This window comes from Tachysurus fulvidraco, chromosome 2 (assembly GCF_022655615.1).
Source record: "Tachysurus fulvidraco isolate hzauxx_2018 chromosome 2, HZAU_PFXX_2.0, whole genome shotgun sequence".
Lineage (NCBI taxonomy): Eukaryota > Metazoa > Chordata > Actinopteri > Siluriformes > Bagridae > Tachysurus > Tachysurus fulvidraco.
The window spans coordinates 15,668,258-15,693,765 of NC_062519.1; the positions used below are offsets into that span (position 1 = coordinate 15,668,258).

Below are 25,508 nucleotides of genomic sequence, written 5' to 3' on the forward strand. Positions count from 1 at the left end.
AATAGTTTACTGCTATTATTATTATTGTTGCTGTCACCGTTGTAGTTTATTTATCATTTCTTCAACAAGTGAGTTCTTCATTTTAAACAAAATTGTGTCTTTATTGTTCAGCACTTCCAGGTTTTTACAGGTAAACCAGACAAAGGCGGAACTCCAGAGACATACAGTTACACACCGTGACCAGAAGAGGGAGACAGATTTCAATATTTAATATTAGTTTCAGGCGACGTGTTAAGCGGTTCATCAAAAATAAACTCGTTTCATTTAGACATTATTGTAATTTCACGTTTCAATATGTGCACATAGCTACTATAAAATATCATTTAAAATAACTTTTATAGGCGTAAGAATTGTTTACAATGTCATTTTATGTATTCTCTAATCAAAGACCGTTTTCTGTCATCTCTGCTAAGCTGTAATTGTGTATTGTATATTGGTGAGCGAGTGATACTGTTGCGCCCCCTCGCGCTGCGGAGTCACATAGTACAACTCAGAGCACGTGGTGATAGAAATTTAGCATTTAATGTGCTTTAATTGTGCGAGTGGCTCCCAATTGCGCGAGTCCTCAATCAGTAATGTTTAATATCTGAAAGAATACTTTTATAAATTAAACAAATAATCGTGTAACACAGCAAGTACTGCTATTTCCTTCCTTTCAGTTTCTCCTTGTAAACACACACCGACATGGAGGCTTTATAAAAGGAGCTATAAATAAATAAATAAATGAACATAGTTCACATAGTTTTTACTTTCTTTCCTTCAAAAGGTTTGTTTTATTAAACATTTATTAATATAATCTAACCACTATTATTATTATTATTATTATTATTATTATTATTATTATTATTATTATTATTATGTCAGTTGTAATGCTATAATCCAAGTCATATGTTATATGATGTCACATTTCGGTCATAAATGTTATTACACAATTTCATCATTTGCTCAGGATAGGCCTTAGAGCTTTTTTTTTTAATTGTGTATAATAAAAATTCTATTCAACAATATAAGGAGGTACTGAACATACAAATGTTTACCGGTCAAAAATGCAGAAATAAAAAGATATTTAGAAGCAGCTAATAACACCCACAACTCCATTGCTATTAAAAGAAATATATAATTTGCATCAAAAACCTTACCTGCCTTTATTTTATGACACAGTAACACTTACCTGTTCAATAACTAAACTCCAGTGATGTTTGAGGTTCTAAATACATTCATGAGATAAAATATGAAAATGTAAAAAAAAAAAAAAAATTAAAAAAAGCCATTTTAGAGGATTTAGGGTGACTATAAAATACTTGCAATTGTTCTCCTAATTTTTTAACATGATTCGATGGAGAGTTAATCCTCCTTCCTTAATAAAACACCACATGTGACTATGACTCCAGCCTTCCTCGATAAAGATGCTTTTTATTATAATGGGTTCTGAAGTGTAATAAAAAACAAAAAACATCCTTATCTTCCCAACAATGACAATAGCTCAGAACAATATACATACATTTATATATATATATATACACACATTGTAATTCTTAAAAAAAAAAAAACACCTACATGTATAGTAACATCATATATCCTTTATCTCAGTTTTTAGTTGAATGTGGATATTAAACCTCCACCCACTATTTATTTTGTAGCAAAATCTAGTACCATAGGCTATAAGAACAATAGAATGAATTATTTTGGCTGTGGTTTCTAGAACACAGGAGTGTGTAGTTCGATTAGCAGGCTAGATTTTGCCTTTCTTTGTGGAGCTATTTGGAAGGTGATCTAAGTGAATCCAGTACTCCTGCTTTATATATTTAAGGGAAAACCTGGTGTAAAAGCAAAGGTGTTTAAAAATAAAAGAAAAAAAGGGCAACACTAGAAAAAGAAAAAAAAAACACCAATTTGTCAATAAGAACACTGCTGACGAGAAAGGAAAATCACTGGCATTTGTGAGGTCCAAGTTGTGAGTGGGAACAATCTTCCTACGTGTCAACCAATACCTGCTTCCTATATTACAACATCAAAATACAGTACATCAGATACAGTTCATTGGATCAAGAGAAATTAAAAAAAAAGAAAAAGAAACATTTATTACTTGGTCCCTAGGGGGCGCAGTGGTATTTGTTTGTGAGCTGGTTTTGCTTGTGCATTTTCTGATCTAGTACACTTCATTCACACTTTGAGCAGAAGAGCAAGCTTGGGCACGTTAGGTCAAGGAAAGTGAGTATTTGTGATGGAGTCCATGCAGAGGGTGGCTGTGTCCAACACTGGTTGGACCCAGAGAGCTCCAGTGCCCTCCGAGTGCAAGTGTGTCTCAGTTATAGCAATAACAACATGTCTCATTTCTCCATAATAGCTTCCAATTTGGGGTTGATGAATGAGAAGCCGGCGAATGCAGACTGGTCCATGGAGTCGATCAGGTTCTTGTCGCTGTGTGAGAGGCGGGGTTTCTCGCTCAGGAATTCACGGTCAAAGTTGCTGCAGTCGTTGGGGGATTTCTGTGGTTGGACGAGAGCACACGTCAATCAGAGTGCAGACTGGCAATCGTCTGGCTTGCACACGGTAATCAAACATGAGAGTAATCATACTGACTGTGTTGCGGTTCATTAAATATCAATTTAGTTCCAATCAGTGTGCGTTCGCATGGAACGTTTGTTTGACTTTCCCAGCCTATGCATCAAACTGGCATTATTTTTCCAGAAGTAAAACCCAGGAAATGTGTGTTAATACGATAATGTATCCACATAAATTGTCCACATAAATAATCAACTGCCTAAAATCTGTATCTCACTGGTGCTTTAATATCTGTACATACTCAAGGGCAAGTATAAAACACCGAAACTCCAGGAAGACACATTTTGTTTAAACAATTTTCTCCACCACAGTTTTCCATACTTAGATGAAACCGGCAAATCATTGCTACTCCTTTTATCTAAGCTGAATTTTTGCCCTTCATGCTCCGATATAATGTGCTAATTGGAATAAAACACTAAACAGGCATAAAGCATTAACACGATCAGACTGATGATCGAATCAAATAGCACAGAATCACAGACTCTCTAATGACTTATGTCCGATTATTCATCATGATTACAGACGTAATCATCCGAGTCTTCACCTCATATAGACGTATATTTGTAATGTAATCGGACAATGTAAGAAGCCTAAAGAGCGTACCACTTTAGGCTTGAACGGGGGTGTGACCTCTCGTTTCTCAAGTGCAGGCCAGTTGATTGTCTTGAAGAAGGCATGTCCACGTATGTTCCCCACGATGCCAAGCCGGCGGGTAGGTTCCCTTTCGAATAACTATAAAACAGAGATATGTCAGTTGAAAATGAAAAAAAAAAAAAATCAAAATGAAAAGCACAATTCAGCAGCTTAGGGTTATGTTTTGTGCAGTTTTAAGGTGAATAATATAGTAATAAACAGGCAGTGTTCAGTATCTCTGTAACCTTCTCCAGCAGGTCCTTCGCCTCCTTGGTGATCCAGCGTGGGTAGTGAGGCGTTTCCATTCTGATCGATTCAAACAGCTCGTCCTCGTCATCACCTTGGAACGGTGACTGGCCGATCAGCATCTCATAAACCAGCACTCCGAACGACCACCAGTCCACAGAGAACGTGTATTTCTGCCCGAGTAAGATCTGAGCACAAACACGTACACAGCTTTTAATACATCGCTATCATCACTTATTATTGCATTACAATTTTTAACATTCCTGGCCATTATCACATGCTTTACATTCCTTTTTGGAATTTCTGGTGACTGAACTGACGAAAGTCTAGGTCGAAAAAAGTATTTGAATATTAGGCATGTATATTCTGGGGATTTACTGGAGCCAAAGTGCTCCCACAGGACATGTTAGGGTCAATGCTGACATTATTTCCTGAATATCAGAGAACACCCACCCACACACACACATATATTTCAATTCTCCATGTATGTACTGTACATGTGAAAGAGTTGACAATAAAGAAAAACTTGAACTTGAAACACACACACACACACACACACACACACACACACACACACACACCTCTGGTGCAATATAATCAGGCGTTCCACAGAAAGTGGTGGCACGATTCTCTCCAAACACGTTCTCCTTACACATGCCAAAGTCTGCGATCTTAATGTGACCGTCTTTATCCAGCATCACATTATCCAGCTTCAAGTCCCTGAAAAACACATCCGAGATCAGGTCATGATCACTAGGTTATATTGTGAAAGATAAAAAAAAGTTTTAAACCAGTAATATATTAATAGATTACATTCTATTCTTCTAGTGATTCAGAGTTTCTTGGCTATTCAGGGTAACCCAGGGCAAATAGGAGGAAATACCTGCGATCTTTTACCAGCATCTCACCTGTATATTATGCCTCTGGAATGAAGGAACTGCAGGCCACAAATAATTTCAGCACCATAAAACCTGAAGTGACAGAACACAGGGTTTAAATATACATACATTTATATATACACTTTACATCCAAAATATCTAACCCATCTCACCAGACCATAATGCATGCAAACAAGTTAAAGTGTCTATAACAGACTGATAATCTGTTAAAACTCAAGCGCAAGTGACCGGTTTAAATGATCGAAAAGAAACCATCTTAGTAAGGAATATGTATATGCACTAGCCACTTTATTAGCAACCGTATAATTACACCGTCAATCACTTATCAGCAGCACAATACATAAAAATCACGCAAACACAGGTGAAGAGCCTAATTTAATGTCCACATCAAATGTTGCAGTAACCGTACGTATAATCGTATTGATCAGAAAAGCATCTTTACACATCAAATCTCCCTGCTGATGGCCTACAACAGAAGGTTACACTCCTGTAAGCCTGCAAAGTCTCACCGAATCTAGACAGCTGAACACTGGAAAAAGGTCAGGTGATGTTTTTCTAATCTTCAGGTGACGCACTTTACCTACAGGAGTGTATGAATTCCACATGATTGGAATTCCACATGATTGGGCTCAGTGGAAAACTGCACTATTCACCAGGGGTGTTGGTGCTACTAGGTGAGTCTATAAGTGAAATGTCTGATTGTTGTTTTGTTTATTTTATTAAAAACAACCGGGCTCTAATTAGTCACTGGAAAATCTTACATCATTCTAATTAGGCCGATACGAAACATCAGGTTAAGTCTTTATATTTAGGATTAAATGCATTACCCAATGAGCACTTCCTTTAGATACTGAAAAATAATGTATCTTCATAGATACAGAACATAGTGAAGGACCTGATCATCAAGTTCGTCAGATAATCCCCAGAGTACTGTAAGTACAGATGACAGTCTTGTTTGGCAAGTTGTGCAGTTCTTTATGGGAAACTTACGTGGCTCGGTAAAGATCAAATCTGCCTTTATCCTGAATGTGAAACATCAAATCTCCTCCATTTAGATACTCCATCACAAAGAATAAGTGCTCCTGTTGACAGATATTATGTTAAAGAAACATTATGAATATGCAGACTGGCATTTCCGTCATGTGTACGTGACAGATTTATTAAGCTCCGAGTGTATAAATAGGATGCACATTAAAATGTATACAATGTCTTATCTAACTTTTGTGTTGTTGTAGTACTCAAAACTAAACAAAGTTTGAAAGCACAATTTCACTCTACGAGGTGTTACTGTACCTTGGTTTGGATGGTAGCGTAGAGGTGCGTGAGGAAGGGGTTTTCCCAGGCTAACGCTAGCACCCTTTTCTCCACCATGGTGCACTCCACGTCGTCGTCCATTAGCACCACGTCCTTCTTCAGCGCCTTCACTGCAAAGAACTCGCCGCGGCCCTTCAGCTCTGCCAGGAGGACCTAACGCATGCAAACACATTACTGTAGTGTCGTAACAGATCACGAGCTTCTTGAATGCGCTTTTAAATGTTTCCTGATCAAACCAATCGTTATAAAGCACAATGTGATACATACTCGGGTTTGTGTGTTTACTGCGTGTATGTGGAAGTTTTTACCTTGCCGAAGCTGCCTTTACCCAACACTTTGTGAAACTCAAACTGTTCAACGTAGAGGCGTGTGGAAAGGTTTTGGTGTGGGACGGTGGCAGGTGTGGGAGTGTGACCATCCCACAGTTTGTCATACGGAGTGCTATCTGCTAACATACACAGAGAACAACAAAACAACACGCAAACACATCATCAGCCGTGTTAGGATTATTTAACACTCACATAATTAGATCATATCTACAAAAGTTATTATTAAAATAATTTATTATTTTACACTGGAAACAAAAAAAAAACACAAAATAAAATCAATAAAATCAGAATATTTTTTCCTCCCCATTCAGCTGCCTTCAGTTATTATTGCTTTATATTAAAAAAAAAAAGGAAATTAATTAAAATCTATTTTCAATTTTCCACAATGTTGTCATATAATGTTAAAATATTAATGTAGTGGTAAATAAAGATTATATTATATATCTTATCTGTACAGTGTTTCTGGAAAGCTGGGGTTTGTATGCAATAAAAGAAAGAAACAGGATGGTATAATAAAGACTTACCACCAGGATCTGACGGCACATGTTTGGCTATATCCTGATAGATGCCGATGTCTGACACAGAGGAATCAGGACGCTTTGTGGAGGATTTCTGAGAAGTACAGGATAAAGAATATGTCGATAAAAACTATTTTTATCACCACCATAAAGCCATTATAAAAAGAAAGCCAGCAAACAGAAAATAGTAGGAACTGAATATACGCTGATGTAAGTGGCTACAAGTGCACTGATAACTTGGAGTATAAACCACGCTGTGGGTCACTTACTAGGCTAACTTGGTTCAGAGCTTCGGCAAGAAGTTTCTGGTTTATACCACAGAGGTTGGCTACTTTTCTCTGGCATTTGTGGTGGACGTTCATCGCACAGTCTAAACAGGCAGAAGACAGATATTTTTATTAAAAAAAGAATAGAGAGAGAGACAATGGATAAAGAGAACTACAAAGAATGGCATTTTGAACCAGTGTTAACATAATGAAAGCAGAAACAAAAATCAATTGTGTCACTTTAGTGATTGCTACTGATGAATCATGCACCGTGAGACCAGGGGTTAAGTTTCAGCCAATCAGAATGTAGTGTATGGATTAATGCATGATCACCTACTTAATAGGGTATTAAATAAATTGCTTGATTAGATGATTTATTTAAGATTCTTGATCTGCTTTTAGACATGGTATATGTGAGGCAGGAGAAGAGATGAAAGAATCTGAAAAGCTAAAAAAAAACTACATACATGAGCTACACAGAGAGAGACAGACAGACATTAAATCCCATCTCACCTTCGCACTTAAGGCCTTGCTTGACCATTCCCCAAAGCAGACTTCCGCAGTGATCACAGAAGGTAGGACTCATGTAGTTGTGAGTCTTGAAGCGATGTGGCATGTCAATCTTGAAGCGCTCTTTCTGGAACTGCAGACAAACAAAGGAGCCATAATTTAACTGGCACTGTAGACCCAGAGATCTGTGATTTCTAATGCAGCCTCGATCCCGCTGCATGGTGCCTCTCTAAATGAACAGAACTCTTAGAGTTAGAGTATTAGAGTTTCCTGCTCTTTCCTGCTCTTTCTCTATCTAACAGTAACTACTACCAGACGCCGAAAGCTTTGAGAAGCTTAGATATCAGGTAGTGGCTTTTGTCTATATAACACAAGTCCTGCATTGTAATTTTTCCCATAGCAGATCTTTGGCTCATCAAATGCAGACCAGTGGCTCTGTAAGCTGCCTCATTGCCACTGTGTACACGACTGAGCTGTATGGGCTTTTAGAGCGCACATGCCTCTATTGATTGATCAACAGAAGACTCTGATCCTTGTGATCCTTGTGAGTCTGTAAGCTGCCAGTCTGTCCTGCTGGAACTCAACCCTTTCACTCCCTGGCCTAAAGCTTCTAGCATTAAAAAGGCACCAAGTGTTGATTTACTGCAGATTTATGGAAGAAGTTTCCTGCGTCAGTGTTTTGAAGCAGTCAAGGTAAAACTGTTAAAATTTACAACATGGGAAACGCTTCAAGACGGTGGAGTTTGTGGTTTTGAGGATTTAACAATACAATAAAATAAAAGGAATATTGGATTTTTTCCATGTTTTTCTAGTTGTTTTCACTAGTCATCTGGCATCTAACAGACCCGTTTCAATTCTATTGCATTAACACTTCAGTTCCTGTTGCTAATTTTCTGCTAGCTTTTTTATTTTATTTTTGGTATGCATGTAGTTTTATACTACTGTCCAGTAATTTGACTTTGATCGAGCTCTAGAAACTACAACTAATTCTACAGGCTGGAGGTAAATCTGTTGGCCCTCACAACCACAAGACTTGTTGATGTGCTTTTCAACTGAAGTTAATTCCAGACAGTCCCATGGTCACCTCCATGCACTGTGGGGCTGACAGAAGATCTGTGTTTACTTTAACAGATAAACAGTGCGTCAGTCCTTACCACAGTGTCTCGGCTGTTGGTTGCCGTTCCTGTGCATCTCCCGATGATCTTATCAATGCATTTCTTGTGAATGGCCGCATTGCATTCTGGGAAAGAAGCAGAGGGCAAGAGAACAGAGGTTACATTAGGTGAGAATATGTTTTATTTTAGCTTCTTGTACATGTTTCAAATGTGACAACAAATGTTAAAATGAACCTGTCTGCTAACTAACTTAACTGCTACAAGGAAAATATAACCACTATATAATACTATAACTAGGATTCATATGTGGTCCAGAAAGTCAGACCAGAAGATTATAAAATGTGAGATTACCAAAGTATCTGAATAATATTTATATATGTTTGAGCTTTTAAAGAAACAAATATTCACTGAATTTATTTTTTGTACGTTTGTTTGTTTTCCAAACATACCAAATTGATTACTATTAGATCTATAAAACTGGAAAAAGTAACAATCAGATAGTGGTACAAAGATACTGACGCCTGGTTTTATGTATTAAATGTAGTTGTAGTAACAGTGTGTGTGTGTGTGTGTGTGTGTGTGCGCGTGTCAGTGTGTTCCGAGTAAGTGAGTTAAGAAGAGATATAAAAACACTCACGTCTGCATTTGTAGCCCTGTTTGTTGAGCCCCCTGTAAATGGACAAAGAAAGTGTTAGTGTATTTTCTACATTAATGTTTTATCTGTGTAGATGAGGCCAAAATTACTGAGCAATTTACACGCACAAACGCACACACACCAGGAAGGAATAGCCAAAATGTTTTGATGTGACTCAGAGGAAGGCCTCAGAACCAGTAGAGACAGCTTATACTGTAGGTGACGATAAGCAGCAGACAGAAGAAGGAAGATGACACAAAGCACTGACAGGTGTGGAAACTAAACAATTCTGTTTAATACTTCAACTGATGTTTGCATAATAATGCAATGTTTTCTTATAATGATGTTTCCCTCCATCCATCCACTCACCAGACAAATTCCCTGCAGACGGAGCAGAACGTCGGCTGTTTGAAAAAGGTGGCGGTAAACTCGTGGTTTTTGATGCAGTGAACCTTGGCCTGTTTGATGGCTCCTCTCCTTCGAGTCAGCGTTAATAGAGTGTCGGCCTCTTTCTCACTGGCGGATGCTTTGCTCTCTGAAACACAGATCGAACAAGACTTTATAGACCTACAAAACACTACACTGCATATTAACGACATTTGTAATAATAAGGTTGTTGCTAAAATAACATAAATGATTATAAAGGTCTTCAGAAGCCCCTGCAATCTTAAAGTAAGGTCAGAGAAGCCCTAGGTGTTCAATATGTGTAGCCACATGGTCTAAAATTTTATCAGCATATAGTTCTTGGCATAAAGACTTTACAGATACTCCTTATTGTTGTTGCTATCGTCATTATGATTATTATGAACCAGACTCTTCAATGAATTGACTCTAATGGATTAAATTCATTGAAATTAAAATGATGATTATCACACACTCATGAGATTCGTTAAAATCTAAAATCTTTACCAAGTTATTCGGTCAATAAATAAATGAAAAATACTACAAGCTTGTAATGTACTTAAGAAAGCCTTGTGCTCTGTGCTGTGTTCTGACACCAATCTACCCCCCCACCCCCCCCTACCCACCGAGAAACCCCTTAAAATAAAAACACACCAAGGGGAGTTCCAGTGTATTAAGTGAAGCTGACACTGCTTTTCACACTCCCTTAATTTACCGACTGACTCATCTTTCCCCCGACTGGCTTGGCAAGACTTGGCAAACGTTCCGACCACAGCCACCTATTAATTCCTTGCCAAGCGTTGCTTTCTGAACTTGTACACTTGTCAGATGTGTAAAATGGTATAGTATACAGTATAAAATGTAGCTATTACACACTGCACAAAAATGTCTATTCTTTAAGAAAAGCTCATTAGGAAATTGTCTAAGACTGTAATTCACTTCGAGTGTAGTTCTACGGATCAGATATGAGGATGCTCATTTCTGCAGCGTACTAAGATGCTCAGTGATGCATTAGTGCTAGGATAATGGTGGATTACCATGATGGCCTTCAAATAACCGTAACCATGCCATAGCAGCATGACTACGGTACAAATACTAAAGAATGGTCATACCACAATGAGGCTAATGCAAAAGGCCTGTTTAAGCCAAAATTTTACGTAAATATTACGTGATACGGTGTCACTTTGTGTCTTATGTATTTAACACGTATACGTGACATTTAATAATGGGTGAGAAATACACAAGGAGCAGATTGTTGTGAAACTTCTGGGAAGTAACTGGTGTTGTGGTAAATGGTATTGCGGGACACAGCCAACGGAGCAGAGCGTGAATGGGGTCAAGACGGTAGAAAGAAAGAGGGAAGACAAAAAGAGTCGAGAATGATGAGAAAAGAAAGGACAGAAAGAATAAAGAAGTGGAGGCAATAGACAAAGGCAAACATTATGCTTCGGTTTATGGCTTATTGACAAGACGCAGTGTTTGGTGTGTGTTTTGGATTAGAAGCTGCTGTCAGGAGGCCTGCTCACACTCTGAGGACAGAGCAGAGTTCTGTTCAGACATGAGCTCTATAAATAGGCATGACTGTGCCTCCTTTCAGGAAGCCTATGAAACAAGGGTGGAACCAGCAAGGGTGTCTGCCATCTCAACCGTTACCCTCAACAAACGCTCCAGTAACACTACACACTCTACCCTGTCCTTGCCACTGCCAAAGGTGCTAAATCCTTCCTGACTTTTCCACAATAACAACATGAAGTCTGCACTAGACTTCGAAGAAAAAAGTTAAAGAGATAAAGGGTAAATGTTTATTCCCTTTCACTCACACTTGGTGCTGCTTTTTGGGGTTTTATTTGGGATTTGTTCACTCAGTAAAGGCTGAACCGGGATGAAAAATGTGGTATTAACACTGCATCACCACTAGGGTGCACTATACCGGTTCAACAATTAACTGTCAATACTGTTACATTTGTTCTAGGTAATAAATATGTATTTATATAATCCTTATATGATTAAAAAGGTTAGAACCAAAGCTCAAAATGTCTGGTCCCTAAAAACATGTATAAACCTAAGTGAACATGATATGACCTCAATATGATGTATATATTTTTTTTATGACTTGCTTTGAATATTTCTATATCGTGTAAATGTGTGAACTTTGGCAACATTAACGAACTCATCTGTGAAAAACTTTATATATAAATATATATAAAATGTCCACCCACCCAAGTCATTATCTTCAACAAAGAACTGCACAGACATCATGACCTTCCCAGAGGGCTGCAGGTCTACCCAGAATTCTAATCGACCGTTGGCTTTTTTGCAGCGCTCCGCGAGGGCCGATACGCCCACGGTGGCCTCAGAGAGAGGCTCCTCAGCAGTCTTCATCAGAAGAACTTGGATTACACGACCTTCGTAGATATGAGCATCAAAGGTGGACTTCCACGCTGGGTACATGGTAGGCTTCCTCTGGACGAGAGTCTTTCCCCGCTCTGGAAAGAGAGAGAAAGAGAGATGGAGAGTTCAAATAGCAAGTTAAATTTATACCTAGCTTAGATTCGCCTAGCTGCGTTTTATGAATTCATTTCTGCTTAATGGAGCTCTTTGGCTGGCCTTCTTATACATCTAACTTATTTTCAGGAGTTAATTTTTAAATCCCTTAACAGACTTGCATCACAGGATTGTTCCTCTGGTTACGTCACAAACAGAGAAGTCACTATTTTTGTCATGGTGTAAAATTTCCACCCTTTCTCTGCAAATCCTTTTCTTTCGACTAAGGGTGAAGCACTAATTTTAATAAGTTAGTGCTTCAAAGTACTTATAACAATCCAGAGCATTATTATATAGGTAGCATTGTGTGCGTGTGTTTTACTCAGACATACTAACCTGTGCTGAGGGACTCCTTCATCTTGATGGCACAGAATGGGTCAGTGGTCGATGGAGGAAGATTTCCTAAACTAAACTCGTTGAAGGCGATCCGCAGGAACGGAGCCATGGTGAACTCACACCTGAAAGACAAATGGGAAACAGGCACAAAGATGAAACATATTCACAAAGCTGTATGCAGTGCTGGATCTATGTACAGGAAATGTCTTAGGAGTTGCCACAGAGAAAGAAACTTCCACATTAAAACGTCCCACACAGTAACCGCTCGCACGACAGTGAATATTTTTTTTTTTCATTTCCCTCAAGCGACATCATAAGCTGTAAGTGTGACGCTTTTTTTTAAGCTGGAAGGATCACCTGTGAAAAGTTTGAACGTAGATGCGTGATCAGAAGCTTGCTTTAAAAAAATAAATTAAAAAAAAGGCAAAAACCTTGTGCTGTTCTGGTTATCGAGGTCTTTTGTAATTTCTTGTTCCCTTTTCTTTTGTGAAAAGAGAAATCTTACACATTTTCCTGTGTTTACATCATTTTTATGCCCTTTATGTACCAAATTTCATTTAAAATACACTTTCATATACTTCAACTTTATTAGAGGTCAATTTCCAAACATAGCAACTGCAGTTGGACTGAACTGCATTCCTGATGGTATTAAAGCTCAAAACACAACTGCGCACATCCGAAAACAAACGCACACCCTCTCGCAAGAGATTCCATGGTTGAAGTGTGTCACAACTGGCCTTTACACCATTTCACAACATGACAGATTACAGTTCAGATATGCAACAAATATATGACAGAGGGACTTTACAGGGTAAAAACAAGGAAGCGGTCTGGAAGCTGTGACTTGTAACTGGAAAGAAACTGTTTATAGATTCTGATTCTTTTATGCAAACAGCTTCATATCCAATAGCAGGGCCTCCCATGATGCTCAATCAATGAGGGTGTTCCCTCAATTCAATCTGGCACAGACAATGGAAGACGAATTTGATCTCAGGTCACTGGCACTTAAACTAGTGTACAAATTCAAATTATAGGTGCTGGAAGAAGCTGATCCCAGGTCAGCTCTAAAACTGACTAGCACAAAAACTGCCATAGATACTGGAAGAAACGTGATCCCAGATCAGATCAAGTGAAGTTTGAAAGTTCTGGATGAAATGGATCTCGGCATGAACGCTGCCAGAAGCTGATCTCAGACCAGCTCACTAGTTCACTGGATTTGAGTCTTGATGGAAACTGATCCCAGATCAGAATGTGGTCACAGTGTTGCTCTAAAACAACAAGACGGGGGTGTGAGAGCAGGGTTTTAGAACGTTGCTATAGTGAGGATTAGACGCGTCTGAGCTGCAGATTCCAGGCGGCATTTTTTGGCCAAACAGTTGGTTCCTGAGTAGCACAAATGATTTTCTTGCTTCTTTTCACAAAATGGCTACAAGCTGAGTATCAAGCCCTTATAGAGGCTTTTAACCAAGTACATTTTTCTGCTGCAGATAAGCTAGAAGTTTTCCAAAACAATGGCGCAGTCTAACGCTAGCTGATAAAGGCATTCTTATGCTGTAATAAGACATTGTGAGCAGCAGCCGGGCCTCTAAAAGTTGGTAAGGGACACAAGAGTAAGGGACCTGTAAAAAGAATGGAACAAACCGGGTAGGATAAGTGTTTCTGTATACCAGTGGGGCACTTATTAAGGGCACCAATGAAAATTGGAGCAGGTGGAATGGGACTGTGTGGGATTGTGAGCTTCGAGAGGTGTTGAACACTCACGCTCACACATTGTGCACACAAAGCACGGGTTGTGCACATTTGACTTTTTAAAAACACATAAAACTCATCAAAGCTGACGTACTGAGAGAAAAATCATTTCAAGAATAGATCATGTACCACACACACACACACACATAGCTGCAGATGTTAAAAAAGACCCACTAGTTTCCCAGGAGAGAGAGAGATCGGAAAAAATTAACACACACTGCAAAGGAAAGACAACTAGACATCTAGAGATAGGGACAGCGAGACAGCACGAAAGAGAGAGTTCTTCATGAGTGTGCTTATATTTTGTATACACTTCTCTGTCAGATATGGAAACTTCCTTTGCATCCTTGATTACTGTTGTAGCACACATCCTGCTAAAGTGTGTGTGTGTGTGTGTGTGTGTGTGTGTGTGTGTGTGTGTGTGTGTGTGTGTATGATTGTGTGTGTTAAAATAAAGTGCATCAAGTGCAAACTTATGCATCAAGAGAGACAATAAAAAAAGTTGTGGGAATGACTGTTTACAGCTGCTATAATAAACATTATAACAGGAAATATTTTGCCTCTTGGATGCTCCACAACATTAAAAGCACCTAATTCAGCGATTGGTAATAAATATGTTTCCATCTCTAATTTTTGCTATATTCAGGAGATGCGGCTGATTGTAATTTCAAATCGCTATGTCTTCAAATTCAGTGCTACAAAGCCGTGCGAATCCGGGGATGCTTTGTCCTCTATGGATAATGTGAAGCAAAAAAGACAAAGCAAATGCTTCCCACATTAGACAGACAAATCATGTAGGTCAGGGGTGTCCAAACTTTTTGCAAAGAGGGCCAGATTTGGTGAGGTGAGAGTGTGTGGGGGCCGACATCAATAAATTCGCCCTCCGTAAAAAGTTTGCACTGCTTGGCAATCAGCTTTGCCACCTCATAGCTCGCCTTTGTGGAATTTTCATTTGACTCACGGGCTCTTGTAAAAAATACGCTGCTGTGCCGTTAAAACAGCTTCTAGTTGCTTTATTTTTTTATGACGTTTGCTCACAGTTAGTTTAGAAATGGGCTATAAAGGGTCATCCAGCGATAGTGCGTCCACAGATCAGCTGCCATCTTCTGGTAAAGTATATAAAACACTGCTGACGGGCCACACATTATTAATTTTATGCCAGAGGCTGCGGGCCGATGGAAATTTCAACACGGGCTGCAATCAGCCCCCGGGCCGGACTTTGGACATGCCTGATGTAGGTGATCTTTCTTTTGGGGTGCTAACAAAATCTCCTTAAGTATATGAAACTCCTCTAATTCTTGCCTGTCTTGCGAAAGTGGGCATGTGTGTGTGTGTGTGTGTGTGTGTGATTCGAGAGTGCTAAAGCAAACAGTAGGAATAACAAAGCTATTCGAAAAAGCAAATAAACCTTGGATATTCAGCACAGGTGTAATTAACATTTCTGTCCAGTTACACGGGTGGACACTTTATCCACATGTGCACACACAGATATCCATTCAGTATTAACACACACATACACAGCTTGTCTGGATTGTTACTAGTTTACACACTGCGTGGCTGCTCATCTGGTGTGTTTGTTCAGTTGTGGCAGAAGTTACCGTGAGACGACCTGTAAGCAGGACACACGGACGTGTGTGTATCTTAGATACCTAACTACTCTCTTCTTAACCTCTCTGGATACACTAACACACAGACGCTGTTGAAGAAGCACAAGTCAGCAGAGTACAGTCAGTGAGTAACAAGTTACTCAGGGGGGAAAAAAATAAAAATATCATTCCTGTCTTTGACATGTCATATTTCTTTGAGTATTTCTGGAGTTTTGCCCAGACTGCAGTCAGCACCTTTTACGTTCTCAACAGTAAGACACACACACACAAACAGACACACACACCACTCTCTCTCTCTCTCTCTCTCTCTCTCTCTCTCATTTCTTTCACTCCCCTTTCTCTCACAGAGGGAGTTATGATTTCTAAACTAATAAACTATAATAAGGTGCTCAGTCAAATGAAGCGTGAAGCTATATGAGGTCCTGGAAGTCGTGTGTGTATGCATGCAGAGCTTCTAATGTTTTCTCAGGAAGTATTGCTGCAAATAGGGGCAAGTATTTGAACAGGAATTGCTCAATTTTGGAGCATCGCCTCTGAATGAACAGTAGCAGGTGGTCCAAACACATCACATCACCAGTAACAAGCAATACAGCTGTAATCACAGTTTCAAGGTAACAAGCCTGCGAGTGTGAGTGTGCGTGAGTGTGTGTGTGAGTGTGTGTTTCATGTTCCGCATCCTTGAGTGGGTTTCGTGTATCTGACATGTTATTAGTCATTGTGAAATCAAGTAAATAAGGAATCAAATAGATAAGGAATCAAATAAGGAATCAAATCATGGTTCCCAGGTTATTTCATGTAGACAGTGATTAATTTGATACAAAAATAAGCTGACACTAAAACAAAGGAAAGAGAACATTCTTAAAAAACAGGATATTACGACAGAATTTCATGACTAAAGAAGCACTCTTTACATGAAATACAATACAATATAATTACAAAGTATGATATTGGGCCGGTGAAAGTTCGCTTTCTGCTCGTCATGATGCTGGATGAAGCAAGCATAATAGTAATTTTTTGAAACTGGATAATTTGATAATAGAAACTGGCTTTACGAACATACAGAATGACTGGTGTGAAAAAAAATAAACTTCTTGCTGTAGTCAGTCTGCGTGTGTTTTTTTGTATCTTCACAGTTTTAGAACTGATGCAGGATTTCTCTGCTCTGATTAGCTGTTGGCTACGACGTCTACCCCTGGGTAATGTGGTAAGAAACAAAGTAGGCCAACCTTTTTACCCTGCCTATGGTGAGTGTGGCATTTATCCATCAGTCTTGGCATACTTTACTTTAAGTCTTGTGTCAAAGTGCTTGTCAAAATCCAGACAGAACACCTAGATTAGCAGGCGTGTCCTTAGCTGTTTTTCTCTTTTCAAAAGGTCTTCTTGAATTGTTTAGAAGAATCAATATGATACAACATAATTAGAAAGGACAGCGGCTCGATATGCTGCATCAGTTTTGGTTCAATGCCAGCAAAAAAGAAAAGAAAAAAAAACAAATCAGTGGATCAGATATTTGATAGGAAGAAACAAATGTGATTTGTAGACATTTGAGATTAGAATAATATTTAATGGAATTGTTTATGTCTGTGTTGTATTTTTTGCTATGTATTTAAAAAAAAATCTATTAAAGTGTAATATGGACACATAACATTGTGTTTAGTAATTCTATCTTGTTACGCAGTAGAGTTTTATGTTTGTATTTTAAGACAGATTTGAGGTGTAGATGCTTTTATCTTGCTACTTTTCCCTGAATCAGTGCTGGGTCATAAATATATATTCCCCCTCCACAATAATTTCTAACATTGTCACACCGTCAACTGCTAAGCAGACCCGAACGATGGGTGGAGCTTTGTTCGGATTTAAAGCGTTGCAGGGAGGCAAGTCTGTGCAAAAGTGTAAGGCTGTCGAGCGACTGCTCCAGGAACATTTCCATCGGATTTGACTGCTTCGAGAAAGACTTTACATAGTAGTTTCAGTACTGTAAGTGTGGCTAAAGCCTCTTTTATGAGCTGTCTTTCTTTCATTCTCACTCGATGTTTGCAAGCAAATGAAAGCACAAAGCTCCTGTCGATACACACCGGTTACAAAAGATATTATGGTGAAATAAAAGGAAGTAGCCTGAGAGAGAGAGAAAGAGAGAGAGAGAGAGAGAGAGTCAGTCAAAAAAGGGTTCAAGGTCAATAGTGAGGTCGGTGCCATGTGACACATTTTGGAAAGCAATTGATTTCTCTCCACCTTCAGTCTCAGAAACAGGAGCTGCTCTATGTTACACACACCTACCTCACAGTGAGCAGAAAAAAATCCTCTATATATATATATGAAAAAATTATAATAAAATAGGGTGCACTATGTATTCCACAATCCCTGTTTGCACATGTGCATGGTGTGTGTGTGTGTGTGTGTGTGTGTGTGTGTGTGTGTGTGTGTGTACATGCAGGTGTGTGTTTGTGAACAGACCTAGTGTTCAGTCAAACCTGCTGAGCTACTCTCTCTGTTCCATTAACACACAAATAATGCACAAACAGGTCTGAAAACAGGTCTGAGAGGTAAGTGAGTTTGTGTGTGTGTGTCAAGGACTAAGAGAAAAGAGTGAGAGAAAAATATAACATTACAAAAGTGTTTTTGCTTGCATGAGACGGATGCGTGTTAAGAGTAATATAACACAAGCGTAACTCAAAACTCTGTGTATGTATGTGTGTGTGTGTTGGCATGTCTCCCTAAAGGTGAAAAGCCTTTGCTCTTGCCTCTCAGTGCATTAAGCCTGGTGTCAATTTCTGCTTTGTACACACTTCACAAAGACTTCATTAACCTCACCAGGCCGACAACTGCGCTCATAGCACCTCCTGTCTGCCTGCCACTGTGTGTGTGTGTGTGTGTGTGTGTGTGTTTTTGAATAACAGTCCGCTCATGGTTATGGGTAAGGATAAATATATTGCTATTGTCTGTGCGAGTGTTAACAGGGTCTGTGTGAGAGCTACACGGTCTGTGCGAGAGCTACACGAGGTCTGTGCGAGAGCTACACGAGGTCTGTGCGAGAGCTACACGAGGTCTGTGCGAGAGCTACACGAGGTCTGTGCGAGAGCTAAGCCGAGCTCACACTGTGCGATTTGGCCACAATTTGGTCGTCTTCGACAAATTTTGAAAATCCTAAAAGATTTCTAGAATCCTAAGGTAGAATCTGTAGTCTTTGTTCGCTGGTTTGACCTGGTCACCGACAGCCAATTAATGGCTGTTGCGATCAGTTTTTTCCTCAGATGAAGTTCTGACAGTGTCGGAAGTTTTCAGACAATTACCAGCAGTGTGACATCTCCTACGATGAGTGTACCCCAAAACCAATAACCAATAGGAGCACAGAACCCAGCCATGAATTACTCGACACAGATTGTTGCTGCTACTTGCCATGTTAATAAGAGAGAATGTTTAAGAGCCACGAGTGCTAGCTGCTCTCGCATAGTTCTGACATAACTATTATGAGTGCTTGGAGTTACTTCAGATGTTGTCTAGATCAGCTGATCCTGTTCTGTGTCCTTTCAGTTGCACCTTAATGAATACAATAAACAATACATTGCCCTATGGTACACAGACTAGTAATGCAAACAACTGACAGGTAAAGAGAATGAATGAACACTACAGGCTGTTTTCTTTGGCAGAAGTAATAACAGGAACGAAAGAAACCACATGTTTGCAGCATCAATATGCTTGCATGTAAAAAGAGGATGAGCCATTGTGCATGTTAGAACAGAGCTCTGTGGTCAGGAGAGTAATACAGCGAGGCAGAGCATTCAAGGTCTTTAAAGCTGGTCTTTAAAGCAAGCAAAGTATTGGGGTTCTCCGTCCATGTCACATTCATTTAGGTCACAACGAGAAGTGTGAAATAACTTTTGTTGGTGGGGGTAAGAGAAATAACGAGCATTGGAAAAATGAGTCAGAGTCAAACCAGCAGATTGCATTGAGGGATACAGCTACAGCTCGCAAATGTTCTATGCATGAGCGCTGATCCGAACCTGCAAATCCAGTGTGTCCAGAATGAAAAGAATGACAAGAATGAAAGGAAATTATTTTACTGTAAACATGCAAATAAAAAAATCACTTTTGTAGAGTGATGAATGATTAAATAAGAAACAAACACTTCAGGAAAAAAGTCCTGAAGTTTACCACCGCATTTGTTTTTATTATTACAGAAAGACATTCAGTTCTAGAGTCGGTTCCAAAAATTAGAAAAAGTATAAAAAGTTGACTGGTGAAAAAGTAAAAGAAAAATCTTTACTTCTGTCTGTTACAAAGTGCTGACTTTGGATACTCTTTATAGAAAAGCGAACTATATCAACACTTCTAGGTTGTTTTTTTCTTGGTGAATGACACATTTATCCTTCATATATTGTAGAGTGTAAATCAGATGGGAGGACATAGTGTTGCTATGGTATAATAATCATTATTATTATAAATATCATTATTATACCACAGTGTTGCTACGTTCTCCTGTTAATACTACTGGGTAAAAAAATCCTGTATTTCAATGATTACCCAGTGATGATAAATTTAAGGAATTAAAACCAACAATTTACGTTTCTAAAGTTTCTATTTGAATATAAAGACCTGCTTTATTTGGCAGTTTCACTCAGCTTGATTTTTTTTTGTTTATTCATCTTAAAAGCCAAGCTAATAAATCACATACCAGAGGCTGGAGTAAGTCACACATGTGCTAGTCACAAGTAAGTCTCAAGTCATGAATGTCAAGTCAAAGTCAAATCGAGTCTTTTTTTTTTTTTAAATATTTGTCAAACAAGTCTCAAGTCTCAAATATGCGACTTAAGTCTGACTCGAGTCAAGTCATATGACTCGAGTCCCCCATCTCTGTCAGATACACTATCAAATAAACACGTCTGTATTAACTACCTACAATGTTTTAGCAATAGATAACTCATAGAAGATGTTATTCGTGTGTGACGTCATAAGTTTCCACGACATGACATGGGAGCAATTAAATGATCAAGTGTAAAAAGTTCAAGAGTCAAACGTTTCAGTATGTGGCTAAATCTCAACCTGTACAACAAGATGTGTTACTGATTTCTCACAGAACCTTTTATATGTCATTTATGTAAGATCCTCAGAGTTAGTATGTATAATTTAACTCAAAATGGTGATACAGTGTACTTGGGGAGAAAAAAGGTTTACATTTTCATACCATTTAAAAGCTTTAAAGAGACACGACACACACCTGCCCAGGTGAACTAGACCTAAAGCTACAATTCTAGTTGTTCATTGTGATCCACAATGTCTAACAATCCCAGTGCTACAGTGTTAATGTGACCTAGATGTGATTATGACCCGAGGGTTCATTTCAAAAAGGTGGCAACTCGATCTACTGCATAGCAAGAAATTAAACGCAAAAAATATGAAAATCAGTTCACGAATTGTGTCATTTAACTCATTTATTAATACATTTGACTTAACTGCAAGATATTCTATAAATAAGTGTAAGAAAACGGATAAAATAGTGTTACTCTGTGTACACCGAAACTCCCGAGTTCCACTCTCACTCTGCGGTTTCACCGACACTTAATCTAGAACGGTTCTCGCTCACGGTTCTTGCATTCACTGCATTTAAATACGTTTTACAACCATTTTTATTGTCTTTCCTGCGGTTTTAAAGCTACAATAGATGAAACAACGCTCATGTTATCGTTACTTCCTGTCCAAAAAGTGCATTTTTTGTTAACCGGCGGTTTAAATGACATTCTTTAGTAAATGGGAGATTAACGACATTTCGTGTTAATAAATCAAGTAAAGTGAATTGTTTTTGATTTGATAGCCAAAAGATGTAATGAAACACTTCTAATGAGTCCTCGTATTTGTATACCTATAAACATACCAGTGAAAAAAAGTTACGTCTCGGTGAGTTTTTGCAGCTAAAGGCTGCAAAAGGCAGCTAATTTTTAAATCAAACTTACCTCAGAGAAACTACCAAGAAATCTGCGTCAACTAGTCCGACCTTGTACTTAAAGTAAAGTATGTTACTGACCGGAGAACAGACACAACGGTGTGTTTGAGGAAGTGTGTGTGTAAGAAAGAGAGAGCGTGCGTGTGCGCGTGTGCGCGTGTGTGCGTGTGTGTGTGTGTGTGTGCCCGCCCCGCTGTCATAGTCATTGGCCACGTCCATTAAACCGCATACTAGCATACTAAACAGTACGGAGAATGTGAACGCCATGAGCGGTTCTCTTCCCGCGCGTCTCCATGGCTACGCCAAACATTGCATACTAGCGTACTAACTAGGGTGCATTTTTGAGCCAAGTAGCTATTTAGTACGGTTGCGATTTTTGGGAGTTGCCATGGCGTCGCGATGTGACGTTTCAACAGGTTAAAAAATAAGGGCGTGGCTGTTTCTGCACACGTTTATATTAGTTGTAGGTATATTTATAAGCACAAAATCTCTTTGTCGTCTTTAATAACTTACAGAATGATGAATGTTTTTAGCATTAATAAATAATAATAATAATAATAATAATAATAATAATAATAATAATAATAATAATAATAACTATATATAGTTATTATTATTATTATTATTATTATTATTATTATTATTATTATTATTATTATTATTATTTTACATTTTCTATTAACATGACACACTATTTTATGTAAGAGAAAAAATAGTAATGTTTAAAAATGCTTAAAAAGTAATAAAAATGTTTCTTTCTACATACCAGACAGTTTGGTTTAGACAAAATGTTCCTTCAATTAATCGACAAAGTAATTAACATAATTAGTATAATTTAAATAATTTAGAAACAATGAAAGCAATGTAACATAATATGTAATCTCTTTCCTGCTGTGGATTAACAGTAAATGAAATAAGGAAGTTACTCTGCAGTCGTTTTCCATGAAACAAGGAAGGCTGTGTTACTCAAGGTTATGATTATGCTTCTACAGGAACCTTAAGAAAGCATAGCATTGTTTTGCATGTGCTCAGGTGAGGTAGCTGTCACGAGAGAGAGGGATTCAGGAGATCCCAGGCTGAAACCTGACCTCAGGGAACTCCTCCTTGCTCTTAGCTCATAGTACTGGAAAAAACACAAATGTTTAACTTGTTTAAATTTCTCTCTCTCTCTCTCTCTCTCTCTCTCTCTCTCTCTCTCTCTCTCTCTCTCTCTCTCTCTCTCTCTCTCTCTCTCTCTCACACACACACACACACACACACACACACACACACACACACACACACACACACACACACACACACCCCGTACCTATCTTACGGTCACATGACGTTTACTCACTCTGCTGCACCCTTTGCTCCAAGTCCAGGCTGCGGTACAGTATATAAAATAGTGTGAGCTCCTGTGTTGCTATTTATAACAATGTCTTAATCTGCTGCTAATAAAACCAGGAGTGTGTAACATCGATCTGTGTGCTTAAATTTTCTAAAAAGCTACTGACTCCAGAAAATTCCATCCTAGAAAAAAACCTGTGTTTGTGTGTTTGAGTGTGAGGTTGTGTGTCTATATGTATACGTGTGACAGATCTTCGACTGCTTCTAAACTGTTACCCTGTTTCACTTCTCTTCTAACTTCTAGAACCACTTCTTTCTTAGCTCTTTGTCTCTTCTCCTTTTTCAGTCCGTTCATTTCTTTCTTGTTCTTTCTCTTCTGCTTTGCTCTTACCTCCTTCTCCCTCTTTCAGCCTGTATGCCTTAATTAATCTGGTTTAGGATTTTCACAACCATATAATTTCTTCCTTTACTTTATAATCATTACTCTGGTATCAGATACATTCTTTATGTCAAGGTAAGCATATACGTCTCAAACCTGTCTGACTGAAACCTGGGTCACGTCCAAAATTGCCACAGACTCCATTCTGACTCATCTTGTGATTATCATTAATGCGAGTGTTTACATACGAAGCAAATGTGGGCCTTCCTTATTGTAACCGTGTAGATTTTACTAAAAGTTTAGTTTAAACCCTTTTAGTCATTAAAATGTAAAGGAAATAATTTTATAACAGTGATAAAACTAATAAGTACATCTCAGTCTTGCAGATCTTTGGACTCCAATCTGAGATTAATAGGTTTAGATTTTTAGAAAGAACTTTAAATGGATGTCTTTTTTAAACTTCATACTGTAGGAAGCTGACAGCACTAATATTAAGATAATATGATACTTGATGGAGTTTTCATGGTCATGATATGCCTTATTTGTAAAACCTGAGAAAAACAAGAAGTTTATTAAGTAATAATTGTATGTTATTATCTACAAAATTTGTGGTGGGTAAAAATGTGCATCACATCTCTAAGGTCTCTAGTTTGATCCTGGCCTCCTCTCTCTCTCTCTCTCTCTCTCTCTCTCTCTCTCTCTCTCTCTCTCTCTCTCTCTCTCTCTCTCTCTCTCTCTCTCTCTCTCTCTTTGTGTGTGTGTTTTTTCAGATGAGCTCCACATCCACAGAGACTCTTTCCAGGACAAAGCATTTTAACAATTTAACACCAAAAGGAGCAGAACTGGAACATTTCAAATAAAATATATGTAATAAATTTTTGTTTTGAAATAGTCACTGGTTTTATATATATATATATATATATATATATATATATATATATATATATATATATATATATATATATATATATATATATAATGTCCTATATATAGGAAAATTGCGGATTTGGATGCCAAAATGAGTGAAAAGCAGTGTTGAAATAATTCACTGAATGACTCTCTGAAGAAAACAAGAATTCTGACCATAAAAGTACTGACAATATTCAATACTATTCAAGAAATTTGTGTTATGACATTTCATAATAGTGAAATCTTAGCTGATAGCTTTACAATACTTCTATAGACTTATTCTCTGTTACAGGAGCTTGCCTGATCAAAGGGGATCCTTAATCATTAAGTCTTATTTAGGTGTGTGTGTGTGTGTGTGAGAGAGAGAGAGAGAGAGAGAGAGAGAGAGAGAGAGAGAGAGAGAGAGAGAGAGAGAGAGAGAGAAAGAGTGTGGCTGTGTTTTTTTCCCCTATATGTTTCCAATATCCAGAACAATAGCAGTATAGACGACAGGCCCTGACAGGCCCGGCAGCACTGCTCTAATTAATGTCCTTTCACTATGATCAATTGATTATGTAGAAACTAGTGTGTGTGTGTGTGTGTGTGTGTGTGTGTGTGTGTGTGTGTGTGTGTGTGTGTGTGTGTGTGTGTGTGTGTGTGTGTGTGTGAGTGTGTGTGCGTGTGTAATGCAATGTAATGGAGCAGCAGTACACCAGACAGCACTACCAGGCTAAATGAAAGGAAAGGAAGCCGCCAGGGCGGAAAAATAAACAATGTCCAAAAAAAGGAGAAAAACGGCAGACGCTCATTTTCACACACTCTCTCTCTGTCTCTCTCTGTCTCTCTCTCTCTCTCTCTCTCTCTCTCTCTCTCTCTCTCTCTCTCTCTCTCTCTCTCTCTCTCTCTCTCTCTCTCTCTCTCTCTCTGTGAATTCAGCAAAAAAGAATGTTATTTCTCAAACACAAAGTACACTAAAATCTTTTTTGTGATGTTGTGATATTATATAATATTATGTATATTTTATAAATTAATCACTTACTCTATTTTCAAACTCAAATTCATGATTCTGGCAGTAAATAAATATCTGGAATTCAGTGGGGATTTCCCAGCCCTGCCACATTTCTGAGGACCTCATGTTTTTAAGCTGTATGTCATGTCCTTTAAACATTAGTCAAGATAACAATGGTGACTTCATGGATAAAAAGTGATGGGAGTGGAGTCCTGCTGTTCCACCCACACACACAGTCACGAACACACAAACACAAACCTGTTTTTCGGCCTTAAATGGCATCGACCGTGACTGA

General features: G+C 38.5%; 1 protein-coding gene and 1 long non-coding RNA gene across 3 annotated transcripts; one reads left to right on the forward strand and one right to left on the reverse strand.

Annotated features, from left to right (window-relative positions):
• Window positions 1-1,393: 1,393 nt before the first annotated feature.
• On the reverse strand, window positions 1,394-21,772 carry prkcdb (protein kinase C, delta b). Of its 2 annotated transcripts, none has more exons than XM_027176397.2 (17): window positions 21,616-21,772; window positions 12,312-12,433; window positions 11,651-11,917; window positions 9,399-9,564; window positions 9,033-9,064; window positions 8,435-8,520; window positions 7,284-7,413; window positions 6,774-6,874; window positions 6,511-6,598; window positions 5,966-6,102; window positions 5,637-5,810; window positions 5,334-5,425; window positions 4,353-4,415; window positions 4,026-4,164; window positions 3,444-3,632; window positions 3,169-3,297; window positions 1,394-2,489 (listed from the first exon to the last, which is right to left on the reverse strand). In XM_027176397.2, the coding sequence occupies exons 2-17, from the start codon at window positions 12,418-12,420 to the stop codon at window positions 2,331-2,333; spliced, it is 2,061 nt and encodes a 686-aa protein (XP_027032198.2). In that variant the 5' UTR covers window positions 12,421-12,433; window positions 21,616-21,772; the 3' UTR covers window positions 1,394-2,330. The 2 variants fall into 2 exon arrangements, with proteins under 2 accessions (XP_027032198.2, XP_027032197.2); XM_027176396.2 differs by having other exon boundaries at window positions 5,966-6,105.
• On the forward strand, window positions 7,427-9,392 carry LOC125140721. The gene is made up of 3 exons (XR_007139937.1): window positions 7,427-7,973; window positions 8,412-8,562; window positions 9,124-9,392. It is a non-coding gene; the product is annotated as an uncharacterized LOC125140721 (long non-coding RNA).
• Window positions 21,773-25,508: the final 3,736 nt, after the last annotated feature.